The sequence below is a fragment of the Plecotus auritus genome (assembly GCF_963455305.1).
Source record: "Plecotus auritus genome assembly, chromosome: 5".
NCBI lineage: Eukaryota > Metazoa > Chordata > Mammalia > Chiroptera > Vespertilionidae > Plecotus > Plecotus auritus.
This window is the reverse complement of record NC_137776.1, coordinates 140,790,715-140,817,616: the sequence shown is the minus strand read 5'-3', so window position 1 is coordinate 140,817,616 and position 26,902 is coordinate 140,790,715. Positions and strand designations below refer to the sequence as shown.

The 26,902-nt window shown below is 40.7% G+C and overlaps 2 protein-coding genes across 3 annotated transcripts in view; one reads left to right on the top strand and one right to left on the bottom strand.

The window, feature by feature from the left end:
* CFAP95 (cilia and flagella associated protein 95) overlaps nucleotides 1-14,748 on the bottom strand; it is a 129,476-nt gene extending 114,728 nt beyond the window's left edge. The window contains exons 1-2 of one of the 2 annotated variants that reach the window (XM_080670903.1): nucleotides 14,617-14,748; nucleotides 5,982-6,085 (exon numbers count right to left, since the gene is read on the bottom strand). Coding sequence is in view for 1 of the 2 variants with exons in the window: in XM_080670902.1 (XP_080527028.1) it covers nucleotides 5,982-6,041 (60 nt within the window). In the remaining variant the exon portion in view is untranslated. The remainder of the gene's footprint in view (nucleotides 1-5,981; nucleotides 6,086-14,616) is intronic. The other variant, XM_080670902.1, reaches the window with a different exon arrangement.
* Nucleotides 14,749-14,776: 28 nt separating this feature from the next.
* Nucleotides 14,777-26,902, top strand: part of PTAR1 (protein prenyltransferase alpha subunit repeat containing 1) — a 47,733-nt gene continuing 35,607 nt past the window's right edge. The window contains exons 1-2 of the mRNA XM_080670901.1: nucleotides 14,777-14,968; nucleotides 24,738-24,907. Coding sequence (XP_080527027.1) covers nucleotides 14,883-14,968; nucleotides 24,738-24,907 — 256 coding nt within the window. The 5' untranslated portion in view covers nucleotides 14,777-14,882. The remainder of the gene's footprint in view (nucleotides 14,969-24,737; nucleotides 24,908-26,902) is intronic.

Sequence of the window (26,902 nt, the reverse complement as noted above, 5' to 3'; positions counted from 1 at the left end):
GCAATGGAGAAAAGTGCAAAGCACTATCCACTTGAAAAGATCTTTCTCTGTAACAATCATTTCTAGTAGTGATTTATATCATAACTTAAATCCTTATGGAATAACAGAATCATGGAAGAGCTAAGTGTTTTTTCTTGAGGGCCATGAGGTAAGCCCTGTATGAGGCTAAAAGAGGATTTTTGGTTTCCCAATGTAGCTTTGGATTTCAAATCTATATAAACTTTCACACTGAATTCAAAACAGGCAGATTTTGGAGATGAGAAGAAAAAAATAAGGCTTTGGAAAAGTAAGGAATAGGCTGTGAAAAATTTGCAAGACAGAAGCTGCAGGGCTCACATACATTGCATGAATGAATGGGATCAAGGAAGGCTTAGCTTTAGGGCTAAGTCAAAACCATTCATCTTTAAATGGCAAAAGTATAAAGAAGATAAGCTTTGAGACTTCAATTCTCTCTTTCTGCTCTCCCCAGAGAATTCCAAATACTAAAAGTAATTATTGTCAGCAGGATAGACAGTAAAATTGACCCAATGGACAGAATCCTAATTGCCCTAAAAGTACCCATTTTTCTCCCAGTTATATGTTATGGTTTTGCTACTGGTTACTGCAATAGTTAATAAAACAAGATAATCTCTAAGTGAATTCAAAGCCCAAGGGCTAAGGTAAAGGAAGTAAAGCAAATGCCTTTTGGGACCAGGCAAGAACTTCTATGAGTGCAATTAACAAAGAGAACTCTCATCTTCGGTAGCCCGTACCTTCATAGTTGCCAGGAAGAATAAAATCCTTTCAACTTTTCAAGAAAAGACATAAACCTGCATTTTTATGTGTAACCTCCTGGTTTTAAATGTGGACAATTATTTAAAAATGAAAACACAGGGCATGCCAAACAAACTGTTGGCCTTTAGTGGGAAATACCAGTTTGCAGTCTCTGGTCTGAAGAATCCTAGGAACCTAGGTGATATTTAGGGATGTCTTTCAAGTCATTCACTGTGCCTTATTAGCCCCCAAATGACAGTCCTGGAAGCCATGTTCTGACAAACATCTCTGTCCTGTCCCCTGGCCTCCTCCTAATGGGCCCTGCCTTTGTGAGCAAGTACTTGACTCAGAGACCAGAGTTCCACGCCTCTGCAAACACCCTCCGGTCCATCCTGCACCTGGGTGATCTATGACCTCTGGTGGCAGGGCACGCCTGCAGCAGGTCTTGGTGTGTGCTGGGGAGCTACTCTTCCAGAACGCTCCTCTCCTATCTTCTCCACGGTTCCCAATTTGCATTCCTACGCTCTCCATTTCTCCTTTGAAGATGTTTTCCTTTCTTTTCTCTTCTCTTCTCTCCCAGTTCTCTCTGTCTCATCCTTTTCTTTCTTACCTCTTCATTCTTTTCCCTTCTTTCTCTGTTGTTCCCTTCCTCTGTTCTCATTCTCTTCTGTTTATTCTATCCTCTCCACCCCTGTCCTCGCTCTATTACTCTCCTTCCTTTCCTCCCCATCTCTTCCGCTCCTCTCGCTCTCCCAGAACCAGAGAAAGGGGAACTTCGGAGAGCTCGCTCACCAGGAATACACCAACACCGGATTCGAGTATTTTTTGTGATGGGAGCGGAGGGTCAGGGAGCCCTTGCGCTCTAGCACGTCGGTGGGGCCGATCTCAAACTGGTATCCCCTAGTGCTGCACAAGTCCTGGCGGGAGCTGCCAAAGTTCTCCATGACCGCCTTCGCAGTGCAGATCTCGTAAGATTTCCCTCTGCGCTGGTTTGGCCCGGGCCCCAAGCCGACGACAACCAAGATTCGGCATCTATCAACTCCTAAGCAACCTGGGGCGGGGTCAATGGAGGGAGGGCACTCTCAAACGTAATAGCGCAGGTTTCCTAGACAGTGTCGCTGCTGAGTTAAAGGAAACTACATTTCCCAGAATGGAACGAGGGGGTGTCCGGGCTTCATAGAAGAAGGCTCTGCATCTTGGGACTTGTATTTTCGCACGCCCAGCAGCCTAATCTCCGAGTGGCTGGGCGGAGTTTAAGCGGGACCCTAGGGTCAGTCAAGGGATGATGGGACCTGACTCCGGAGAGGGGTCTGTTCCCGCTATCCTTGCATAAATTCTTTTTACCATCCATCATCTGTTGCCACCATACTTTCTGCTTACAAGTTTGACTAAAAGGGAGCAAGAGAACACCACTCAAACCCTAAAATATGTCATTTCTATATAGATTTTCTGAGAAATAAGAGGAATGGAATCATTCAGCTAAAAAGTCTGAGATGAAATGGCCTAGCTGGTTCCAATTTCAGCTGCTTTCAATACTTTCTGAACATGAGTTTCTTCCTCTGGGGGGAAAAAAAACAAACAAAAAAAAAAACACGAAGGAAGGGTTGGGTCTGAAGAAGGGACGGCATGAACACGAATCTGAGGTCTCTTCAGATTCTTAAGTACAGTTTAGGGCTCCGGTACATTCAGCTTCCTAAGACTTACCAAGTTCTTATCATTTAAACACATGATATTTTGTGACAATACAAATTCATCACATTATTGTATTGTGAGTTATATGCAAGGAGATTTCAAAATAATTATCTATGGCATTGCCTTCAAGAAATCAATGAATAGCTGTATTATAGAAGGGAAGTGCTTATTCCATTTTTTCACTTTTCAAGTAAAAAATATTTAACACATCAGAATTCTCCTCCCCAACCTCAGTTGAACACTTTAAGGGCATTAATGGACTAAATCAGGGCCATCCCTCTTACCTGGCACAGTGCTTTCAGTACATGGCATCATTTCACAGTGTTGAATGAGTGAATGAATATTATGTTGGATTATTTTAGACCTACCTGGGCTTTCAGAAATTTCATAAGTGTCTTACTTTATGAAGACCACATATACACAAAAATTCAAATTTAAAAGTAGACAAATTAAGAGATTTCACATTACAATAGATTCTCTAGTTTGTAAATAGTGAGGTGCTTTTCTGGGTGAGTTTTCATATATTTGATTACACACAACTATTAAGGACTTTTCTGTGGCCTGCAGTTGCTCAGTGTGGACACCTGTGGTACCTACGACCCTATTTTACAGACAGCCACAGGTAAGCCATGTTATTTGAAACCAATCCAGCTAAGTGCTAGAGATTACTGACCACTATTTGAGTTCTTCTTGAAGTAATGGGAGGAAAATAGAAGTTAATTTTAAAATGGTAAATAAGATCTGTGTTAAGCTCAGTGCTGTACAAAGCATAGCATATAGCTATTGCTCCAATATTACCGCCATTGCTATCATCTGCTTGTGTGTTTTAGTGACAACATGGAAAGAGCTTGAAAGTCTTCAGTCCCATCGTTACAAGACAAAAGATAAACTAAAACAAAACACTTTTCTTAGGCTCATCCGAGAATGAAGATCGCAGAGCAACCTCTAACCCAGAAATCTGAGAAACGGGCAAATACAGAGAATCACAGCTAAGATCAGCTTATCTGGAGCAAAAAATGCTGGAGCCTTCAACTGCTTTGAACACTGAAGTGATCATCTTGACAAATTCTTCAAGGCTGAGTGTGGACTAGCTTATGATTGAGAAAGTCCTTGTGGCCCAATTTTAGGGAAACCCAAACACTTTTTTATGGAATTTACCTCAAGGAACCCCATCAGGTTCTCACAGTGATGACCCCAAAAATACACCCTCCCACTTTAGTCATAGGGTGGGTTAAGTAACCATTTTGATATATTCCAAATCCATTTTTTGTAATAAGGGCCAATGTTCCAGATGAAATGATGTTACCAGAATCTTCCATGACAAAGGGAAGGGCAATAAGACAACTCCAGCTACCTTATCCTCCTTATCTCACGTAAGAGGAGAAGAAGAGTCAAAAAGCATTTCTGAAGGTCACATCCCAAACACTCATGCCCATAAAAGACTCAGAGTTCATTATCCTATATAATAAAAGGCTAATATGCAAATTGTCCCCTCGACTGGAATTTGACCAGGAGTTCGACCAGGTGGCGGGGCTGTCGGATGGACCCCACCCTTGCACGAATTTGTGCACTGAGCCTCTAGTAAAATTATAAAACAATTCCTCTCGAACAGCACCTTACTATTACATCAACAGGGCTCTAGTTTTATAATAACAGAGAATTACAACTAAGAAAGTAACAAGATATAGTTCTATTTGAGAAGGAATTCTTAGGACAATTTATGAAAACAGGAGAGAAAAAATACACCTGAGGAAACTGAATCCTGTGACACCTTCAGCTATAGCAAACATAATCCTAACCAGATTGACATAAAACCTTTCACTAAAGGCCTAGTTAACCTCAGTTTCTATTATCCCATATATCATGTCCAATTTTCAGCAATTTGCAATATGCTAAAAGGAAAGAAAAAGAGAAACAGGATCTGAGGTGACAAATTTAGCATCAGAACCAGATTCAGTAGGGGTAATGAAAATATTCCAAAATTCAATGTGTGTACTCATTTATGTACACATCTACAAAGTATAAAATAATTATTAGTTTGGCCTTCTTTCAATTCCTAAAACATGCCATGCAAGCTCTATTCTCCTTGAGGCCTTCACATATGCTGTTTCCATTACTGGCAAGGCTTTTCCCTGCTTTTCACAGGGGTGGTTCCTCCTAACCTTTCAGGTCTCAGCTTAAATATCACCACCAGGAACAGGCTTCCCTGAGCACACTGTCTGAAGATATACCCTTACCCCACACTGTTATTATCTGTCCTGATATCTTGCTTTTTCCTTTTGTGTCAGGAATTACAATTTTTTTTTAGTATATTAATATGTTCATTTGAATATTTCTTCCATCAGCCTGTAGGTCCCATAAGAAGGCAAGAATAGTATCTGTTTTCTCTCAGTTGTATACTCAGCAGTTAACACATGTCTTATATATAATAACACTTTTTAAAATACGTGGAATAAATAAGTACAATTAGCCGAAGCCGGTTTGGCTCAGTGGATAGAGCGTCAGCCTGCGGACTGAAGGGTCCCGGGTTCGATTCCGGCCAAGGGCACGTACCTTGGTTGCGGGCACATCCCCAGTGGGAGGTGTGCAGGAGGCAACTGATTGATGTTTCTAGCTCTCTGTCCCTCTCCCTTCCTCTCTGTAAAATACCAATAAAATATATTTTAAAAAAATAAGTACAATTACTTGGACTCTCACCCACTCAGAGGTGGTATTTAGCCTTCTCCTCCTATAAACTAAATACACCATCTTTTACACTGTTTTTTTGTTTGTTTTTGTACACTGATGGTGATGTGAAAGACTTACCATAGAAATTAAAGTGTCTACAGTAGAAAGACACTGCTTGGGGAGTTACTCTTTGGTATTCCTTCCTACAATTCAAACTATCGGTCTCTATAAATACTGTAATGCAGGTTTGAGCATAATTTAACAATTAACAAAGAAAATTAATCATTTCCTATGGGTGATTTTGGCCTGTTGTTAATTTTGATGAGTGGCAGAAGTGGCTTAAAACATGGAAACAGGAAAAAATGGAGAAATAAGGTATATTTTTATTATAAAATTTTTGAGTTGAAAAATTAAGTTAAGAAGTGAGATGGAAGAAGGGGAAATGTAGCCCTGCCTTACTCTTAGGAAGATACTGAAGATGTCAAATTAAGCTTTAAATACCTTTCAAATTTTTTCAGTTATGATTTTTTAACCTAAGTCTATGGTAAAGGGTAAAGGGGGCCAAATATATGGTAATAGAAGATGATTTGACTTTGGGTGGTGGTACACAATGCAATTTACAGAATATGTATTAGAGAATTGTACACTTGAAACCTATATAATTTTAAAAAGTGTATGGTTTTCATTATTGTCATATTTATACTGAAGAATATGCAAATCATAGAATAACAAAACTCTTAAGAATGTACTACTACTTGGATACTTCTTTCATTTAGTCATCCATTAAAAGCCATATTACTAAGAAAATCCCTGCAACAATTTGACATCTTCAGTATATGAGGAACATACATTGCATCACAGAGACATACCCATCTCCCTAGCTGTTTCCATATGCAGGTGCTGGATTGGCACTTTGTTTTTCCAGACATTTTCTCCTATTCTCTGAAGATTACATCATGGGTCTCCTGGGCCTCTGCAGTAGGAAGGAAGAAGAGGACAAAGGAAAAGAATGACATTTTGGAACTAATAACTGTTAAGAAAAATAATTTATTCAGCAATATAAAATACCTATTATGTACCAAAAAACCTAGTATTTTCACTACAGTATCCCCATGGATTCTAATATCACCATTAAGTGGTCATTTAATGTCATCTTCATGATCAGCATCTTGGTAACATTTACCAACTTTGTTGGGTTAAAAAAAAGTTGGTTTTAACTAGGAGATTAATTATAATTGCAGTATAATAATTTTCTTTAGAAATACTAGAAAAGAGTTTCATATTGAAAATTAGTATTTAGTTTAGTCTTAGTTACTATTCTTTTAATATTGTACTCATCATGCTTTCTTTATTCACAGAAATCAGTAATAATTGAATAGTGCTTCATAGTTTAAACATGCCTTCACATGCATTTTCCTATTTTTATCTCAACATTTAGAATAATAAAGTGCTAGAGACATCAACTAAGTATAATAATAAAGATAACATTTGCATTCAGGGTGATTTTGTGACTTTTTAAAAATTAGTTCTTGATTATATAGGAAGTTTTGTATTTGGAAAAATAAACACACACAGAAACTCTCATGAATTTAATGTCATCATTTGAAAATCATATATTAATTTCTCTTCCTTTTCCTGAGATGGTCTTTAATAAAAACTTTAAATGTGACATTGCTTCTGTTGACTTTTCTTAATATTTCATTTTTAAAAACATTGATATTGTGGCTTCTTGACTAGTATTATATTTCCCTTCTCCTATTTCCTTGTTAGTAAGTTCTTTGATTTTAAATTTTAGGAAAGTTATCATTTTGAGGCTTGGCATACTATAAGTATATAGCTAATCACAACATCAATATAATAATGAAGCACTGAAAATTGAGCACTTAATTTTTTTAATGGGAAAATAAGCTTGGTGTTTTTGCAATAATAGTCAGTATACAGTAAGCACATGTTTAGTATTACTTAAAGTCTCTCTTACATAATACAGGGTGCAAACATAGGTTTACTGTTGTTCATATGAAAATAATAAAATAACCCGGCTAGCATGGCTCAGTGGTTGAGCTTTGACCTATGAACCAGGAGGTCATGGTTCAATTCCCAGTCAGGGCACATGTCCGGGTTGCAGGCCAATCTCCAGAGTTGGGCATGCAGGAGGCAGCCAAACCATGATCCTCTCATCATTGATGTTTCTCTCTCTCTCTCTCTCTCTCTCTTTCTCTCTCTCTCTCTCTCTCTCTCTTCCTCTCTGAAATCAATAAAAATGTATTTTTTAAAAAAGAAAATAATAGTTAATCCTATATCATAAAAGGGTAATATATAAATCAACTGAATGGCGGAATGACCGGTCGTTATGATGTACACTGACCAGCAGGGGGAAGACGCTCAATGCAGGAGCTGTCCCCTGGTGATCAGTGCAATCCCACAGAGGGAGCCCCACTCAACCAGAAGGTGGGCTCATGGCTGGAGAGTGCAGCGGCAGTGGCGGGAGCCTCTCCCGTCTCCACAGCAGTGCTAAGGACCTAAGCAGGCCTAAGCCATCAGTTGGATATCCCACAAGGTCTCCCAGACTGTGAGAGGGTGCAGGCCGGGCTGAGGGACACCCCCCTTCCCCCAGTGCATGAATCTCGTGCACCGGGCCTTTAGTAAATAATATAAGAATAAACTGTTTTGCATACTCACAACTGTAGACCAACTTTTGCCCCACCTGTATTACTATGATATTCAATTCAAATAAATGGAGTAAATAAACAACACAATATAGTGATATAAGGAGAATAATATAGAGTGAAGATGCAAACAGATTATAAAGTCATCTCCAACTCTTCACAAAAGGATGAAGCACCTGTCATTAAAACCACTTTGGTGTCTTCCTTCCCACCAGGGCTCTCAACACATACATTAGGTTTTATTGTAGAAAGTCTGGAACATCCAGAAGAATATAAAGAATGCATATTTAGGAGAAACCAAGATGGCAGCATAGGTAAACACCTAAACTGCTGCCTCGCACAACAATTTCAAAACTACAACTAAAAGACAAAACGGACATCATCCAGAACCACAGGAAGGCTGGCTGAGTGGAAATTCTACAACTAGAAGGAAAGAGAAAAGCACACTGACAGAGGAGCTGCAGGAGGCAGAGGTACTGAGACGCGCACACGCACAGAGAGGACTGGCAACTGAGTGCGCAGCTGGCTTTCTCAAGCGAGAGGGAGACAAAAGCTCCCCACTGCTCTGAACTCCAGTTCTGGGCGAGACTCTGGGGACACAGACTTATACGGGGTGAAACTGGATGGTCAGGAAAGAGAAAAGCACACTGAGACTCAGAGGAGCTACAGAAGGTAGAGGTACCAAGGCGCGGGCACACGCACAGAGAGGGTGGGCAACTGAGTACGCGGCTGGCTTTCCCAAGCAAGAGGGAGACAAAAGCTCCCGAATGCACTGAACTCCAGTTCCGAGTGAAACTCTGGGGACCCAGACTCATTGGGGGAGAAACTGGACTGTCTGGCAGTGGGTGGAACTCAAGGGCGGCTTTCTCTCAGAGGTGCTTGCAGCGATAACCACGGGACACTGAGACACAGGGGCCTATTAGGGCAGGGCTGATGGGAAACCAATGCTGTCTGCTCTGCCCTGAGACTCCGCCCCATCCAAGCTGAGCACAGAAGCTTTTGCAAGTCTTGTCTCATAAGGGTGTCTCCAGCACAGAAGTTCTCCCAGCATAGACACAGCTGATCCTCACAGCCAAATGGACTGGAGGTCAATTCCTCCCAGTGATACCAACAACAATCAAGGCTTAACTACAACAAGACTGTGCACACAGCCCACAAAGGGGTGCACCAAGAGTGTCCACCTCAGGTAACTGGGGAGGCTGACCCACTGGGCCCTTTAGGACACCTAGCACACAAAGCCACTCTATCAACTCAGGGAAGCAGCCAAAATGTGGAGACAAAGAAACAGGTCACAAATGAAAGGAATGGAGGAAAGTAAACAACTGGATATAGAGTTCAAAACCACGGTTATAAGGTTTTTCAAGAATTTTCTAGAAAAGGCTGATAAATTTAGCGAGACCCTCGAGGATATGAAAAAGGACCAACTAGAAATTAAGCATACACTGACTGAAATAAAAAATATTATACAGAGATCTAACAGCAGACTAGAGGATCTCAAGAATCAAGTCAAAGATTTGAATTACAAAGAAGCAAAAAACATTCAACTGGAAAAGCAAAAAGCAAAAAGAATCCAAAAATATGAAGATAGTGTAAGGAGACTCTGGGACAACTTCAAGCTTACCAACATCCAAATTATGGGGGTGCCAGAAGAAGAGAGAGAGCAAGATACTGAAAACCTATTTGAAGAAATAATGACAGAAAACTTCCCCCACCTGGTGAAAGAAATAGACTTACAAGTCCAGGAAGCGCACAGAACCCCAAACAAAAGGAATCCAAAGAGGACCACACCAAGACACATCATAATTAAAATGCCAAGAGCAAAAGACAAAGAGAGAATATTAAAAGCAGCAAGAGAAAAACAGTTAGTTACCTACAAGGGAGCACCCATACGACTGTCAGCAGATTTCTCAACAGAAACTATGCAGGCCAGACGGGAGTGGCAAGAAATATTCGAAGTGATGAATAGCAAGAACCTACAACCAAGATTACTCAACCCAGCAAAGCTATCATTCAGAATTGAAGGGCAGATAAAGAGCCTCACAGATAAGAAAAAGCTAAAGGAGTTCATCACCACCAAACCAGTATTATATGAAATGCTGAAAGGTATTCTTTAAGAAGAGGGAGAAGAAGAAAAAGGTAAAGATAAAAATTATGAACAACAAATACGTATCTATCGACAAGTGAATCTAAAAATCAAGTGAATAAAAAAATCTGATGAACAGAATAAACTGGTGAATATAATAGAATCATGGGCATAGAAAGGAAGTGGAGTGACAATTCGTGGGGGGGAAAGGGGTGGGGGGTGTGGGAAGAGACTGGACAAAAATCGTACACCTATGGATGAGGACAGTGGGGGGTGGGGTAAGGGCAGAGGGTGGGGTGGGAACTGGGTGGAGGGGAGCTATGGGGGAAAAAAGAGGAATAATTGTAATCATCTGAACAATAAAGATTTATTAAATTTAAAAAAAAGAATGCATATTTATAGGTCTTAATTATCTCCAGCAATTAATTCCATCATACAGAGATAGCCATTGTAACATTTTAGTTTATATTTATATTATGTACAATTCATTTTGTATATATCAGGGTTATTTTATATGCTGTTTTGGTACTTGTTTTTGTCATTTCATATCTACCTTTCCCCTATCATCAAATAGTCTTCTAAAATATGAAAAGCATGATTTGGGGGACATGTGGAAGGATTGCCAAAACACATTCACAGTCATGTGAATAATAATTAGAGGCATGGTCAACTTAAAATACATCTCTAAAAAAATTAGTATGTATGAGAGAGTTGGTGCTTTGGCCAGTATGGCTCAGTTGGTTAGAGCATCATCCCATACACCAAAGGGTGGTGGGTTCGATTCCCATCAGGGCACATATCCAGGTTGTGGGTTTGATCCCCAATCAGGGCACATGTGGGAAGCAACTGATTGATATTTCTCTTCACATCGATGTTTCTTTTTCACATTGATGTTTCTCTCTGTTTCTCTCTCTCCCCCTTTCTCTCTCTAAAATCATATAAATAAATAAATAAATAAATAGACAGTTGGCTAATTAACAAATAAATATATCCATGTCTTTATTAACATACACTTTTTAAACTTTTCTTTTTTTTTAAATATATTTTATTGATTTTTTACAGAGAGGAAGAGAGAGGGATAGAAAGTTAGAAACATCGATGAGAGAGAGACATTGATCAGCTGCCTCCTGCACGCCCCCTACTGGGGATGTGCCCGCAACCCAGGTACATGCCCTGGACCGGAATCGAACCCGGGACCCTGCAGTCCGCAGGCTGACGCTCTATCCACTGAGCCAAACCGGTCTCGGCAAACTTTTCTTAAGTTACAAAAATTATATTTTGTTCTTTGAATTACTTAGAAAATAAAATTATCCTATAAATATACCTCCCCCTAAGAGTTTGGTAATATATTCTTCTGGCTACAATGTGCTTTTCTGATTAAACTAAACAATATCTCATCAAATAGATTTATTATAATGTAATCAATCTCTACTGTTGGGCATTCAAGCTATTTGCAATATTTCATTATTATCAATAAATGTATTTTACAGATTCCTGAACATAAATGTTTGAGCCCTTCGAGAAAATCTTGCTAAATTTACCGAATATCATATTCTTCTCCTATCTAATAAAAGAGCAATATGCAAATTAACCATCACTCCGCTACACCCACCAGCCATGCCCACCAGCCAATCAGGAGCGAATATGCAAATAAACCCAACCAAGATGGCTACCGCCACAGAGAGCAGGAGGGAGGCTTGGGTTTCCCCGGCAATGGAGGAAGCCAAGCTTTCCGCCTGCCCTTGCCTGCCTAGGCCTCCACTCAATGCTACAAAGTTTCAATGATAGAAGATACATAAACCCAAACAGAAATGGCGGCAGCCACGGAGCTGGAAAGAGCAGGAGGCTAGGGTTGCCCTTGGCGATGGAGGAAGCCAAGCTTTCCACATACTCTGGCCGGCCCAGGCCTCTGCTTAAGGGTACAAAGTTTCAATTATAGAAGATACATGACTCACCAAAAAAATGGCTGCCGCCACAGAGCAAGCAGAAGGCTTGGCTCCGCTCCAGGCTACAAAGTTTCAATTGTAGAAGATAAATAAACCCCAGATACCAGGGCCTCCGCTTGGGTCGCCAGGGGGCGTGGCTGGCCTGCAAACCACCACAGGCCCCTCGTCCAGGCTGCCCCACGCCCCAAGGGAACCCCCACCCTGATCTGGGACACCCTTCAGGGCAAACCAGCTGGACCCCACCCGTGCACCAGGCCTCTATCCTATCTAATAAAAGAGTAATATGCAGATTGACCATCACTCCAACACACAAGATGGCTGCCCCCATGTGGTCAAAGATCCTGCCCCCATGTGGACACAAGATGGCCGCCACAAGATGGCCAGCAGGGGAGGGCAGTTGGGAGGGACCAGGCCTGCAAGGGAGGGCAGTTGTGGGCGATCAGGCCAGCAGGAGAGATCAGTTGGGGGGACCAGGCCTGCAGGGGAGGGCAGTTAGGGGTGACCAGGCCTGCAGGGGAGTGGTTAGGGGGTGATCAGGCTGGCAGGCCAAAGCAGTTAGGGGCAATCAGGAAGGCAGGCAGGCGAGCAGTTGGGAGCCAGCAGTCCTGGATTGTGAGGGGGATGTCCGACTGCCCGTTTAAGCCCGATCCCACCGAGATCGGGCTTAAACGGGCAGTCGGACATCCCTCGAGGGGTCCCAGATTGGAGAGGGTGCAGGCTGGGCTGAGGGACACCCCCCCTCCCCCGTGCACGAATTTTGTGCACCGGGCCTCTAGTATATTACTAAAAGTATTATGAATTTCAATTCTTAACTTCTTTCAACCTCAGTTTTCTTTTTCTGCAAAAGTATGGGTTTGGATCAGTTCTAATATTCTCCAATTCTAAAAACCTTGAGTTATAATTATAGTAGGTCCTTAATAAGTGAGTAAAACAATTTGTTAACTCTTAGAAGAAAATGTGAGACACAATTCATGCCTTTCAAATGAGCTTAAAGAGGGTGTGTGCTCATGTATGTGTTTGTGGGGAGGAATGCACAGAAGCATAAAGAGTTATCTTTCTGGAATATCAATTTTACTTCAGGATTTAGGGACAAAGTTTGGGTTTTTCCCCTCTCAAATATATTAGAGTGAGATACAAAATTAATCAATTTTTAAGATAAAAAATAAAGTCTTTGGAAAAAAAAGTGTATTTCTCAGTGTGCTGCTTTGAGCTCTGTCCCCCAGAGGTCAGGATTTTTTTTTCATTTTTTTTAGGAAAAGATGCAAGGCTTTAAGTGAAGAGAAAGAAAACATCAGTTAATTCAAATATTTGAGAATTGGTATCGTATTCTTAGAGTAACTAACTAAGATATTTGAAGTTGTCCTTGGCCTTGGGAATCTAAACACACATTCACTCACTGCACTGCGTCCTCTGAGAAGCGTCAACAGGTTAAGGTTTGCTTGATTTACAAACTAAAACCTGTCCCATCTTGCTTTTTTTTACAATTATGTGAATCTTCTAGCTCATTTCTATTAAAAACATAAGGCCAATGTCTATACAGCAGTTCTATCCTTTATAAATATACCTACAGGGAGTGTTAACCATTGGATATAGTTAATTTATATTTCTCATTCAATGCTTTACAATTTTGCATACAAAATTATTCTTTGATAATCAACCCTATTTCAATTATTATTTGACAATCAACCCTATGTCTTTACATTAAACAGACAGTAAGCTTGCTTTTCTTTAAAAAAAGTTTTAAAAAATACAGATTTCAAGGATTAAGTAAAAATAACTGAACTGAAGGCAGTCAGATTTTTTTCTATTACAAAAGGATGAAGGAAAATCTAATGTATAATGTTTGAATTGTGGCACTTCAAAATCCAAATTAACTAGAAATTCTTTTTCCTACAAAAATGATTTGTAGCAAGATAAATAGTTACAAAAGCAAACTCTATCAGGGCCTTGGTTTTCTCACTCCAAAACTAACGCAGTGTTCAGAGGACTCCAAACCTTGCGGAAAATGAAGTACAGTTGTCTCTTGGTATGGGCAGGAGATTGATTCCATGATCCCCACGGATACCAAAATCCACAGATGCTCAAGTCTCTTGTAAAAGTGGAGTCGTATTTGAATATAATGCACATCTCCCATATACTTTAAATCATCTCTAGGTTACTTCTATTACCTAATACAATGTAAATGCTATATAAATGGTTGTTACACTGTATTGTTCAGGGAGTAATGACAAGAAAAAACAAGATGTTCAATATAGAACCAACCATCCTGGGCTTAATGACACAGTACCCTCGGCAACAACCTTTCTTCCCACATCTTTTCTACCCAAAGTTGGTTGAATCTGTGGCAGGTAGGAAGGGCCCACCATACACTCCGTAGAAAATCTAAAAAATACTTCAGTACTGAACTCCTGCTTCTTATAGACAGGTGGCAAAGAACTTTTTCTTTTCTTTCCTATTCTTTCCTTTAATGCATTCGTTAATTTTTAAAAAAATTAATGGTTGAGAGCTCAGAGGCCGAAATTGGCACGCAGGAAAAGGAAGTCCCCAACAAGGTCCAATTGGGACTCATTCTGCCAGGAGCGTCTCTAAAGGCCTCCTCCCTACAGCTGGAAAAATAAAGCAAACATGCTCTCAAAGGTACTAACTGCTCAAGAGGCCTTGCACTTGCAAGGAAACTTCCCTCCCGGGACTCCCGGGATCTGGCAACTCCTTAAGAATGGAAGTTGTGGGGATGGGGGATGACTTGAGGACCACTTACTCCTCAGCCCCGACAGGATAGAAATTTTTTAAAAATGTGTAAAACAGAGACCTGCAATTGAATCTGCAGCATCTTCTGGGACGCTGACAAACTGTTCGGGACAGCGAGAGGAAGTCAGGGCCCTACCCACCAGGCAGCTCCAGTCCTAGCGGGCGCCACGCCCCGGCCACCGGCGGATGACCCGGAAGTTCTCGGCGGCCGCGGCAGGGGCGGAGGCGGGAGCTCCGCCAAACAGGCGCACACGCGCGCTCCCCGCGGAACCCCGCCGGTCGTGCTGCCCTGTCCCGGAGGCGCTCCTGAGCCGCCCGGCTGCCAACATGGCCGAGACGAGCGAGGAGGTGGCGGTGCTGGTGCAGCGGGTGGTGAAGGACATCACCAACGCCTTCCGGAGGAACCCGCACATGTGAGTCGCGCGCCGGCGTGGCCGCCGTCTCCGGGGGTCGTCGGGGACGGAGGGGGGCGGGGCCGAGCCCGGAGCCGACCTCGGGCGGCGGCTCGAGGGCGGTGGGGCCTGGCGCGCAGCTCGGTGGAGGGGAAGGAGCCAGGTCGCGGCCGGATCGCTGGCGGCCGCTGCGGGGCCCGATCTCCGCCACCGGGACCGCTGTCGGGAGAGTCCCTAGAAGTGACCTCGGTAGATCAAAGGGAGCGAGTTTGTTTCGCTCTCCTGCTCCCGCCGGCCCCCCGTCCTTTCCCAGGAGTTCAGGAAACTGGAAAGACTTCATCCGGGCGTTCACATCCTCCATCTGTTTAGGAAGGGTACACGGGCACACACACGATGTGAGTCTATATGCTTCGTGTAAACAACTCCTTTGAGGTTCACCCCGGTCGCTGGTAAGAGGGGGTTACGATCATCTGATCCTCAATGGGCCCAAACCCCTCTCCATTTACTAACCAAAGGAAGTTTGAGGCTGCTTTTGACTTTCGCCTTCCTTGTCCCAGGGTTGTGCAGGGACTCTGACGAAACATTTTGTTTTGAAGGTGAACAGAGCATTCTCAAGAGTTTAGCTTCTGTAGGCACAGGATGAGTCTAATGTAAAGGAGAGGAAACCTCGACACTTTTTAGCAGTAGCTGAACCATAGTAACAGGGAGCAAGCACATGAGCCAATTTATTTTTTAATCCAGACCCTGGCGCCCTATTTAAGTAGAACACCACACTGTATCTTGCCTGCTTCCTTTCCGTTTTACTTGGGAGTACAGTACTCTGGGAAGATACCAGGAAAAACGATATTCTTTCTGGCACTTCTGCTTGTATGGAGCAAGCGAAAAGGAAGCTGTTGAGAGAGCGCGCTACATTTTACAAAAGAGGGAGAAGCAGGAGTGGAGCTCTTTCCCCATCTCTCATCCACAAAAGAAACACAGAATCCAGTTTTGTGTTATTTTCACTTTATCTCTTATGTTTAATATTTTATTCTTTAAACTAGAACACATGAGTTACTCTTTTTAAGTGGTCTAAGCCCTTAAGCTTTTTTTGCCTAAAAGAGGTGCCAAACCTCACATCAACATGAAGTGTTCTCTTTCTTCAAGGTGATGCTTATGAAAGAATTGAGAAGCCCTCAGATGTCTTGCTCTCTTGTGGCACACTGTTGGAGACCTGCAACTGTGCCTCATTAAAAACAAAACACTGCTGGCCTCAAAACACACAGGCCACCTCTGACAATGCCCACTTCCTTTCCCCTTGTGACTGCCGACACTTTCAGAATGAGTGTTTGGAATGATTTCTTGGCAGTAACCATAGTGGGTACTGGGCCTTGTAAAGAATGCTTTGATGCCTTGTATATCAGTCTTTCTGTCCCTTTTTCAGAAATGGAGCTTTAGTGCAAATGAGAGACATCATCCAAAAAAAAAAGAAAAAAAAAAAAGGCCAGACAAATGAAGGGCCTGTTTCCTCATCATTGGTGCTATTTTTCTTGAAGAAATTATAACAGAGGTTAGAAAGAAGTCTAATCTAATAAGTACAGTAATCATTTTAGTTCCTTGCCTTTGAGGTAGATTAGAAAAGCATCAATATTTTATACTTGAAGAAACAGATTGAGTGTTCATTGGCTTGGCAGGTTGACACAGTGCTGTTTGGAACACATCCCAATTCTTCTGGATCACATTTATTGAAACTTATAAAGGATTTTAATATCTTTTATCATATTCTTATGGTGAAATCTCATGAATGTACTCAGTCAATGCATAATTTATGCTTAAGCATTTGGGTCATTCAAGATTTAAAAGTATGAAATAAGATGGGCATTTGAAATAATGATATATAATATAGGGCTGAAAAATTAAATAGCTTAACTTATTGTTCAATAATAGTCTTCAGCTGTATTTTAGTACATATTTCCTACAATAATAATATCTTCAATGATATTACTATACATCCTTTAAAATGTCTTATAATTTTGGACTTTTCAAAATTGTCCGTACTTCTTCCCCAATCTAGCCCCTCCCTGCCCCCCAAATAGGCTATATTTTTAGTTAAAGGGGGGAGGGGGAGCATTGTTTACCTTGAAAGTTAGTACCTAATTACAGTTTTCAGTATTAAAAAAGAAAGGTTTTCATTCTTTACTTTTTGTTTTTCTTTTTCTCCAAACACAAGATAGATTGCAATTTTATTAGTCAACATCAACTCCATTGACTTTGTAGAGATCTCTAGCCAGGAGGAGTCAAAGCTACAGTGAAAGCTACAGTGGTTGATAAGTGGATTTTGTTAGTGGTAGGTGTGGATAGGTTACCTTCTTTGAGCCTCAGTTTCCTCTTGATCTACTGAGGCTGATGAGAACACAGGAAAATTACCTTACAAAATATCTGGCACTTAGTTGCCACTGGGTAAATATTAGGCTTAACCTGAATTCCTGTGTTCCTTAAAAAAATATATGAATGGTGAATATGAAACACTTCATGAACTGAAAAATACCATAGGAATGTTGTTTTTGTGGTTGACTCTTAGAGACTACTAATGGAAAAACAACTGAAGGCTTGACCCAGGGACTGATATTAAATTAATGTATAGAGTCTATGCTAAAGTGGAAGACAACTGTTTACAATGGAATTAGGTCATGTCAAAGATCTTCAGGTTATTTTTTATTACTCTTAAATATTTATTGAACTCCCACTGTTTACGAGGTGCTGTAGGTACCATCTTCACAGTGTAGAATTGGAAGGAGTATAAAACACAGTTATACTCAAGACACTCACAAAAATATCTATGATGATAGAAATGTTCTATATCTGTTCTGTCCAATATGATAGCTATGAGCCACATAGCACTATTGAGTGCTTAAAATGTGGCTAATGCAAATGAGGAACTGAATTTTAAATTTTATTGAATCTTAATTGATTTATGCATAATGGTCACATATGCCTAGTGACTACTGTATTATACAGTACAGGTCTAGATGGGGACCTAAGACCTACCTGCAAGAACAATAAATTAACCCTGCAAAGTGGTTTATGATAAAGGCTGGACTAAGCAGTCTGGTGAGCAAGTGTTATGTGAATCTTAGAAGGGAGGCTGGGTATGGAATATCTTGGCCAAAGCTCTTAGGGTAGATGGGTTTTGAGCTGAACTTTGGAAACTAGGTAAGATTTATCTCAGAGAGGGAGCCAAAGACCTCCACAGGGAACAGTAAACTAACCCCAAATAGCAAATATAATTGAAAAGATACAATAGGACCAGATTATGGAAGTCCTAACTGTGGTTTAATTTCTTTCATACCATGCATGCATTCAGCAAAAGAGCACTTCTTTTTGCAATGCTAATCCTGGGTCTGCAGGACTAGGAGCAAGGTGTAGATTGATGAACACACCACACATGGTCCCTGCCCTAATGGAACTTTAAACAAATCAACACAGAGATTATGAAAAGAGCCCCAAAGGATAAGAAGCATGGATAGAAAGAAGCCTAAATTAGGTTAAATGGTCAAAATAGTTCTTTCTGAGAAAATAATTAAATTGAGCCGTGAGGGATGGATAAGAGTTGGCTCAGGGAAAATACACCCTTCCTGGGTAGTGGGTAGGGCCCAATGAAGGGAGTAGTAATGAAGCAGTTTTAGATTGTCTGCAAATTGAACTGAAGAATCAGAAACCAGAGAGTCTCTTGCCTTCTTACACATGATTTTTATCTGTTTATTTAAATAATTGTATAGTTAGTTGTAAAATGTTTGGATTTGGAGTCTGACAGTCCTGGGTTTGAATTTTGGCTTGTCATTTACTAGCTGGGTAGACTTAGACAAGATTCTTTCCTCATTTTTAAAATGGGTTAAAATTCTTACTTTATAAAATTATTGTGCAGAATAAATGAAATAGTGTATGTAAAACCTGACAAAATATTGCATACAATAAACATTCAATGAACAGTTGTAATTTGTGTTGATGTTTTCTACATAAGGTCAGTAATATAATTTCAGTGATACACAAAGTCAGTTCCTTTACAAGATTTGCTAATTTTCCTTTGGTCATTCTTAAAAAATTCCAGTTTGAAGAGAAAAATAAAATGTTAGATTTACAAGATTTGTGAAGTGAAGCACTCAGAGAGATGTACTACACTGTGTATGGTCTTTTTAAGTAAATGTGGTGGGACATTTCCTGTTGCTGTTCCTTTGGAACAGCCTTCCCAGGTAACCTAAAAAGTGAGCATTTGGTATCTCTTTGAAAAGATTAGAACTTGATTATTATCCTAAATATTAACAACTTTAAAAATCCTATTACCTTGGTAATGCAGGTATCCTTGTTAAATACCAGGAATCTCAATTTCCAAAAACCTATAAATATAAAGGAATGAAATTTGCTGGCAGTGAAAAACTCAGAAATTTGTGAGACTATTTCATAAGGAAATAACTGGAGATGTGTTTTATATTTATAGCGCATTCAATGCAACCATTAAATATGTATTAATTAGTAGGAAAATGATTAATGTGAATTAAATTTTTAAAAAGGATTATCGAGGAGTGTGTCCAATATAATCCCACTTTATAAAATATTTAGGAAAAAAGGTCACATGCCCAAATTAACAGTGGTAGAGGGATGGCAGATGACTTTTAGTTTGTTTTTTTTTCTCTGAGTTTTCCAACTTTCCTTGAGTGGAAAATTAGAATTTAAGTACCAGAAATCTAGAAGGAATTAATATAAATCCTGCTTGCTTTCACCTCCCTGTGGCTACAAGGATTTGGAGCTAAGTATTAGGAAGTCCTAATTATTTTTTAAAATCTTTATGGTTGAAAGTATTACATATGTCCCCCTTTTTCTCCCATTGGCCCCCTTCCAGCCCAACAACCATCCCTGCCCCAGGCCTCACCATCCTATTTTCTGTGTTGATGTGTTATGCATATATGCATTACAAGTTTTCTTCCCACCTACCCATCCACCCACCTCCCTCGCCTTCTTTATGAAAAGGAAGTCCCAATTTTTAATTTAGCCACTGGCCAAAATGACCGTGGGTAAATCCTATTGACCTTAGTGGACCTCAGTTTCCTCATCTGATAAAATGAGAGACTAAAGTAATGAGGTCCCTTCCCATTTTAAAATGATTCTGGAATCCCAAATTGTCTGGGGGAAAAAAAGTGGACTATGACCTAAGGGACTAGACATAGAAGTCTGAAGTCAAGCACACTGTTATTTGGAAGCTTACTGACCTACCTATTTTGTCTAAAGCACTTGTTATATTTGTAGGAAGCAGCAAAGCACTGTATTTTAGGGTCAAATAACTTGGTGAAAGCTTAACATTCTTTTCCGCACTTTATCAGTAGCTGTTAAGCAAGGAACTTTCCAGATTGACCTCAGGCTCTTTTTTTTTTTTTTTTTTAACTCCTCACCTGAGGATATTTTTCCATTGATTTTTAGAGAGAGTGCGAAGGAGGGGGAGAGACAGAGAGAAACATAGATGTGAGGATTGAGAACTTTATAGGTTACCATATTTTTTTAATAATATTTTTTATTTCAGAGAGGAAGGGAGAGGGAGAGAGAGAGAAACACCAATGATGAGAGAGAATCATTGATCGACTGCCTCCTGCAGATCCTACTAGGGATCAAGCCTACAACCCCAGGTATGTGCCCTTGACCAAAATTGAACTCAGAACCCTTCAGTCTGCAGGCCAACAGTCTATCCACTTTGCCAAACCAGCTAGGGCAACCACATTTCTTTACAGTGTATTCTCTGCTCTTCATAATAGGCAGGGAAAGTATTATTATTCCTGTATTTCAGATGAGGATACTGATGGCCAAGTGACTTACCCAATTCACATTGACTGTCAGTGATCGAATGGAGATCTGGACCTCAGAAGATCAAGTGCTTTTGTCTCTATATCTTACTGCCCCTCTTTTAATTTGAATTTTTAAAATTTCTAGTGCTTTACATTTCCTGATATGACAGTTTTCATTCTTACACTAGAGGCCTGGTGCACGAAATTTGTGCATGGGGGCGGGGGGTGGGGGTGGTGGGAGTGTGTCAGCCCAGCCTGTACCCTCTCCAATCTGGGACCCCTTGAGGGATGTCCGACTGCCCGTTTAGGCCCGATCCTAAACGGGCAGTCGGACATCCCTCTCACAATCCGGGACTGCTGGCTCCCAACTGCTCGCCTGCCTGCCTGATTGCCCCTAACTGCTTCTGCCTGCCAGCCTGATCACCCCCTAACCACTCCCCTACCAGCCTGATCGACGCCTAACTGCTCCCCTGCTGGCCCAATTGCCCCTAACTGCCCTCCCTTGCCAGCCTCGTCGCCCCTAACTTCCCTCCCCTGCTGACCTGGTCGCCCCCAACTGCCCTCCTCTACAGGCCTGGTCGCCCCCAACTGCCCTCCCCTGCCGGCCCGGTCACCCCCAACTGCCTTCCCCTGCAGGCCTGGTCCCTCCCAACTGCCTTCCCTTACAGGCCTGGTCGCCCCTAACTGCCCTCCCCTGCTGGCCCGGTCACCCCTAAGTGCTCTCCCCGGCTGGCCTGATCGCCCACAACTGCCCTCCCCTGCTGGCCATCTTGTGGCAGCCATCTTTTGTCCACATGGGGGCAGCCATCTTATGTGTTGGAGTGACGGTCAATTTGCATATTACTCTTTTAATAGATAGTATGAGAAAAGCTGCCAGGTTTCTCAGTCTTAAAATTTGAAAGTTGGATAAGAGGAGATGTAGCAGCCCATTGCCTTTATGTAGACGTATAATGTAATTCCACATTTTAAAAGTGAGGAAAATGAGATCTGTAGAGACCAAGTGACATGCTCTATATATCACATTGACAGAACCAGGACTTGGACCCACTGCATTAGAAGGAAATCATTGGTTAGGTTTTTTTGCAGAATCAAGAAGTGATGCTCTTTGAACTTTATTTATTTTGAATATTATCACCAAAGTGCAAGGATAATCAACCTTTCAGTAGCAGTTATTGAGTACCTACTGTATCCAAGGTATTTTTAGTTTTTTAATTATTGCTTGGAAGTGCAGTAACCAACTAAAACAATGTGCAATTTTTGTGTGTGTGTGTGCAGATGGCTCTGTTCTGTCATTTAGGTACATGAAGTTGAGCATTTTATTTTGGGTATAAATAGTGAGCAATGCAGGGTTTTTATATTGTGAATTTAAGTTATAAAAATCCATTTCCCTCCCCCCCCCCAAAAAAAAAACAACACAAAACTCCACCAGACTATACCCAGAAGATAGGATTCTTTTATTCTAGTTATTAAATGATCTACTTTATATAGTAAAACCTGAACAGCAGAAAATACCAGAGATTCTGATATATATTAACCATGTGTAGATTAGATGTGGCTACTTGTCCTATCACCAGATACAAATGCAAAAACAAGGTACTGGACATTAACCTCCCTCGGATGCTCTCTCAGCATTGGTAAATTCTTCCTACAGAATTTTATTTATATTACTAGAATGACAAAGTGGTAACATTTAAAAATATATATATATATTTTATTGATTTTTTTACAGAGAGGAAGGGAGAGGGATAGAGAGTTAGAAACATCAATGGAAGAGAAACATCAATCAGCTGCCTCCTGCACACCTCCCACTGGGGGTGTGCCTGCAACCAAGGTACATGTCCTTGACTGGAACCAAACCTGGGATCTTTCAGTCCGCAGGCCGACGCTCTATCCACTGAGCCAAACCAGTTAGGGCCAAAGTAGTAACATTTTATTGTAGATACTGACACAACTCCCCAGCAAAACCATCAGCTCTCTGAAATCTGGGACCACCTTGTTCATTTTTGCATTTTCAGAATCTAGCACAGTAGCCAGTACATTAGAGTAGTACTCATAAAATGTTTAGATAGTATTGACATGGTGTATTGAACACCTCTGAATTAACAGAGCCAGTTGTCGGAACAAAAGCCTTAGGTCTTAAAATCTACTTACAAGTTAAGATAGCTTGAAAGAATGGTTAGAGACTTGCAACCCTTAGAGTACCCTTGTTTATTATTATATACTAGAAGCCTGATGCATGAAAATTCATGCAAGAATGGGCCTTCCTTCCCCTGACTGCCGGCACTGCCTTTACGCTCTGGCCCGGAGCTGCCTTTCCGCCTTCCCACACTGCCCAGAGGCCTGGAGCGGCTGGGGTGGTGCCGAATGCCTGCATCGTTGCCATGGTGACGATGCAAGCGTCCCACCACACCCCCGGCCACTTGGCGCCCGCATATGCAAATTAACCCGCTGTCTTTGTTGGGTTAATTTGCATACTAACTCCTCATTGGCTGGTGGGCATCACGAAGGTATAGGCAATTAGCATGTTACTCTTTTATTAGTGTAGATTCCTGTGTCACTAATGAAGTGATCAGTAGAAAGCAGGTCATCTTTGAACTATCCTGTTTAGAGTTTCTAGGAGGGATTTTAAGTTCCACAGCCTCTCACCAATTTGTGTTGATGGCCTAACAAAAAAAAGAGGGCTTTTCTTATAACCTTTAGATGGACATGTTTCCTCCTCTTTCATCTATGAAACTACTGTCTTCTTGGCAGGAGAACCCCAGGGACAGAATAGATAATGTCATACACAAGCTCTGAAAACCAGTTACTTTGTTTTTAAAGAACATCTTAAAATCTATTTAGACAGTCTAAAAATGTTATTATTTGTTAGCTGCTTTTATTAAAATTTTTTATTAGCTATTCATTAATTAAGGGAAGGACATTCTCTTTGAGAAGGAATGTTTCATGTAAGCAAGAATGTAATTTCCTTATATTTGAAAAGCATGTGTCCAAGCTTTGCTAAAACACTGTGTTTGCTGGTTCCTTTACTGTCTTACTGCCTTACATATTGTTTACTAAATCTTGGCCTGTAACATAGATTTTCAACTTGAGTTGAAGTGGATTGAGGAATATAGATGCCTTTGATGAAAATGACCAAATTCTGAAATGTATTTTGTGTTTTAACATTTACTAGTGTGTGTTTTTTTAAAGTTTAAAGGATTATAAAGAAGAAAATAAAATATGGCCCACAATCTCAATTGACAAAATAACTTTTACTGATAATTTGTTTCTATTCCACATACATTTATTAGCAGGTAAGCATAAGTACATTTGTTCACATTTTTAAGAAGATAGAAATAATATGTACAAGTGATTAGAAAATTTAAATTGTACACAAATAAAATCCTTTATCACCCCAAAAGTTTCTTGGTATCTTTCCAAGAAAAATTTTAATACATATATAGCTTTTTTAAAAAATTACACAAAAGGCTTTGTGGGATATACTATATTTGTCATTTTGCTTTTTCATAGATCTTGGCACCTTTTTCATACCAACATATGCATATCTATCTCATTTTTTTACACCTCTTACTACATGGATAAACCATATATATTTTACCAGTTTTATATTCATACACATTTAGATTATTTCCAGTGTTGTTGCAGTCAACATCCTGTTCAAAAAATTTGGTACAGTATAATTTCTGAGCAGTGGAATCCTGGGTCAAAGAGTATGTGTACTTAAAATTTTGAAAGATTTTCAGATTTCCATTCAAAGATTAGACTTATTTTTATTTCCACCAACAGGGAGTACAGCATACTAATTTTCCTGTACTGTTGCCAGTATTAAAAAACTGGTGGTTTTTAAAAATTTCTACCAATTCAGTAGGTGAGCTAAATAATATTTTTAAGAAATAGAAATTAGTGGATTTTTAAAAATACTCTGCAGGATTGAAAAGGTAGTATCCTTATTTTTAATTGTTTTTTATGTTTTACATATTAAGAGATGAAATTGGCCTGATCCCATGTCCTGAAGCTAGGTATAACCGGAGCCCCATAGTCCTGGTTGAAAACAAACTTGGTGTGGAGAGCTGGTGTGTCAAGTTCCTTTTACCGTATGTCCACAACAAGCTCATTTTGTACAGAACGAGAAAGCAATGGCTGAACAAAGATGGTAAGTATGAACTCTGTCGTCTTCCTTTGTTTTTTGGAAGCAGCATGGAATATAGTGGGAAGAACCCTCTCTGGGTGCTGGCATTGCTGGATTCTAGTTCTAGCTCTTTCATTCATTGCCCGGGCAGGTGTGTAACCTCGGGACAAGAGAGGAGTTTGAACTCATCAGTTTTCAAATTTTACATCCATAGTGATTCTATGGGAGGTGCCTCAAGCAGGGTGCCAGGCCACCTACTGAAAACCGAGCAGTAAATCGAGCAATTCTGATTTATCTTTTTTAATATAGAGGGGTCATTTATTAAATTGTATTTGAAGAAGATATCCTGTGACCAAAAAAAAGTTTAAAAATTACTTAAGAGGACTGCAGTTGTTACAAGCTCAGATTCTCTGGTTTCTAATCCTTTAGTGCTATATAAAAAATAGAACTCATTTTAGTAGCAATCCAAATGAGATGATGGTGGTAGTTGTATTGTGATTTGTCACACTGTGAAACTCAGTTGAGCTCAAGCCCTCTGTGTCCTGTTCCTATGCTGGTAGAAGCAAAAAAAAAAAAAAAAAAAAAAAAAAAAAAAAACCATACTAGCATTCACTTCTGCTCCTCTTTGCTGCATCAGACAATCCCTATTCATTCCACCTGGTTTATTTTCTTAGTTTCCCGCTATAGGTGATATTAAGCCTCCATGTACACAAATTCTGTTTACTTTTCAGTAAAAGTAAGACCCAAGGCCTACCTTTTTTTGGAGAGTACTAAACCAAGACTGTTTTTGTAAAGCTTCTGCCCCTTCCCACATTATAGCAGTACCTTTAAAAGTACTCAATATGCCTGGTGGCTAATATTGAATAAGAACTTTGTCTCAGAGAATTTTCATTATCAGCTTGGTAGCCATTACCAAGGGCCTACTCATAGCAGAAGCTGTTCTAAGTACTGTAGGAGACAAAAAGATGAATAATATATGTTCTCTTTACTCAAGAAGCTTACAGTGAGTGAAAAACAATCTCTTTGTGGAGCTTACCAAAGATATGACATAGCAATTTACTTAAATTTTTTTCAGCATTGTCCTTAACATACTGTCATAAGAGATTAATAGCACTCACTTTTCTCTGTTTAGACCAGTAGAAAAGGAGTTTGATTTGAAGATTATTTAATGTGTGAAATAGTTTCTATTTTGTGTATTTCATTTATTTAGTCCTCTGATATATATATATACACACACACACACACTCTAGAGGCCCGCTGCATAAATTCAGCCTGCAGGATCAGGCTGAAACCAGCTCTCCAACATCCCTCAAGGGGTCCCGGATGGCTAGAGGGCACAGGCCAGGCCGAGGGACCACACCGATGCACCATCGATCGGGGCTGGAGAGAGACCGTGGTAAGGCTCCAGGGCATGTCTGGCCCATCTCGTTCAGTCCCGATCGGCCAGACCCCAGCAGCAAGCTAAACTACTAGTCTGCTCCGTGGTGGTCAGTGCACGTCATAGCAACTGGTCAATCAGTTAAATGTCTGCCTCCTGGAGGTCAGTGCACATCATAGCAAGTGGTTGAATGGCCTTAGCATGTCATTAGCATATTATGCTTTGATTGGTTGAACGGACGACCGGATACTTTAGCATATTAGGCTTTTATCTACACCAGTGGTCGGCAAACTGCGGCTCGCGAGCCACATGTGGCTCTTTGGCCCCTTGAGTGTGGCTCTTCCACAAAATACCACGTGTGGGCATGCACGTACAGTGCGATTGAAACTTTGTGGCCCATGCGCAGAAGTTGGTTTTCGGCTCTCAAAAGAAATTTCAATCATTGTCCGGTTGATATTTGGCTCTGTTGACTAATGAGTTTGCTGACCACTGATCTACACTAATAGAAGAGAAATATGTAAATTGACCATACCTCTGTGACACCCACTAGCCAATCAGGGAATATGCAAATTAGCAGGACAAAGATGGCGGAGCTGCTGGGAGGGGCAGGACACCTGCTATGAGGGAGTGGGGGGCTAGAG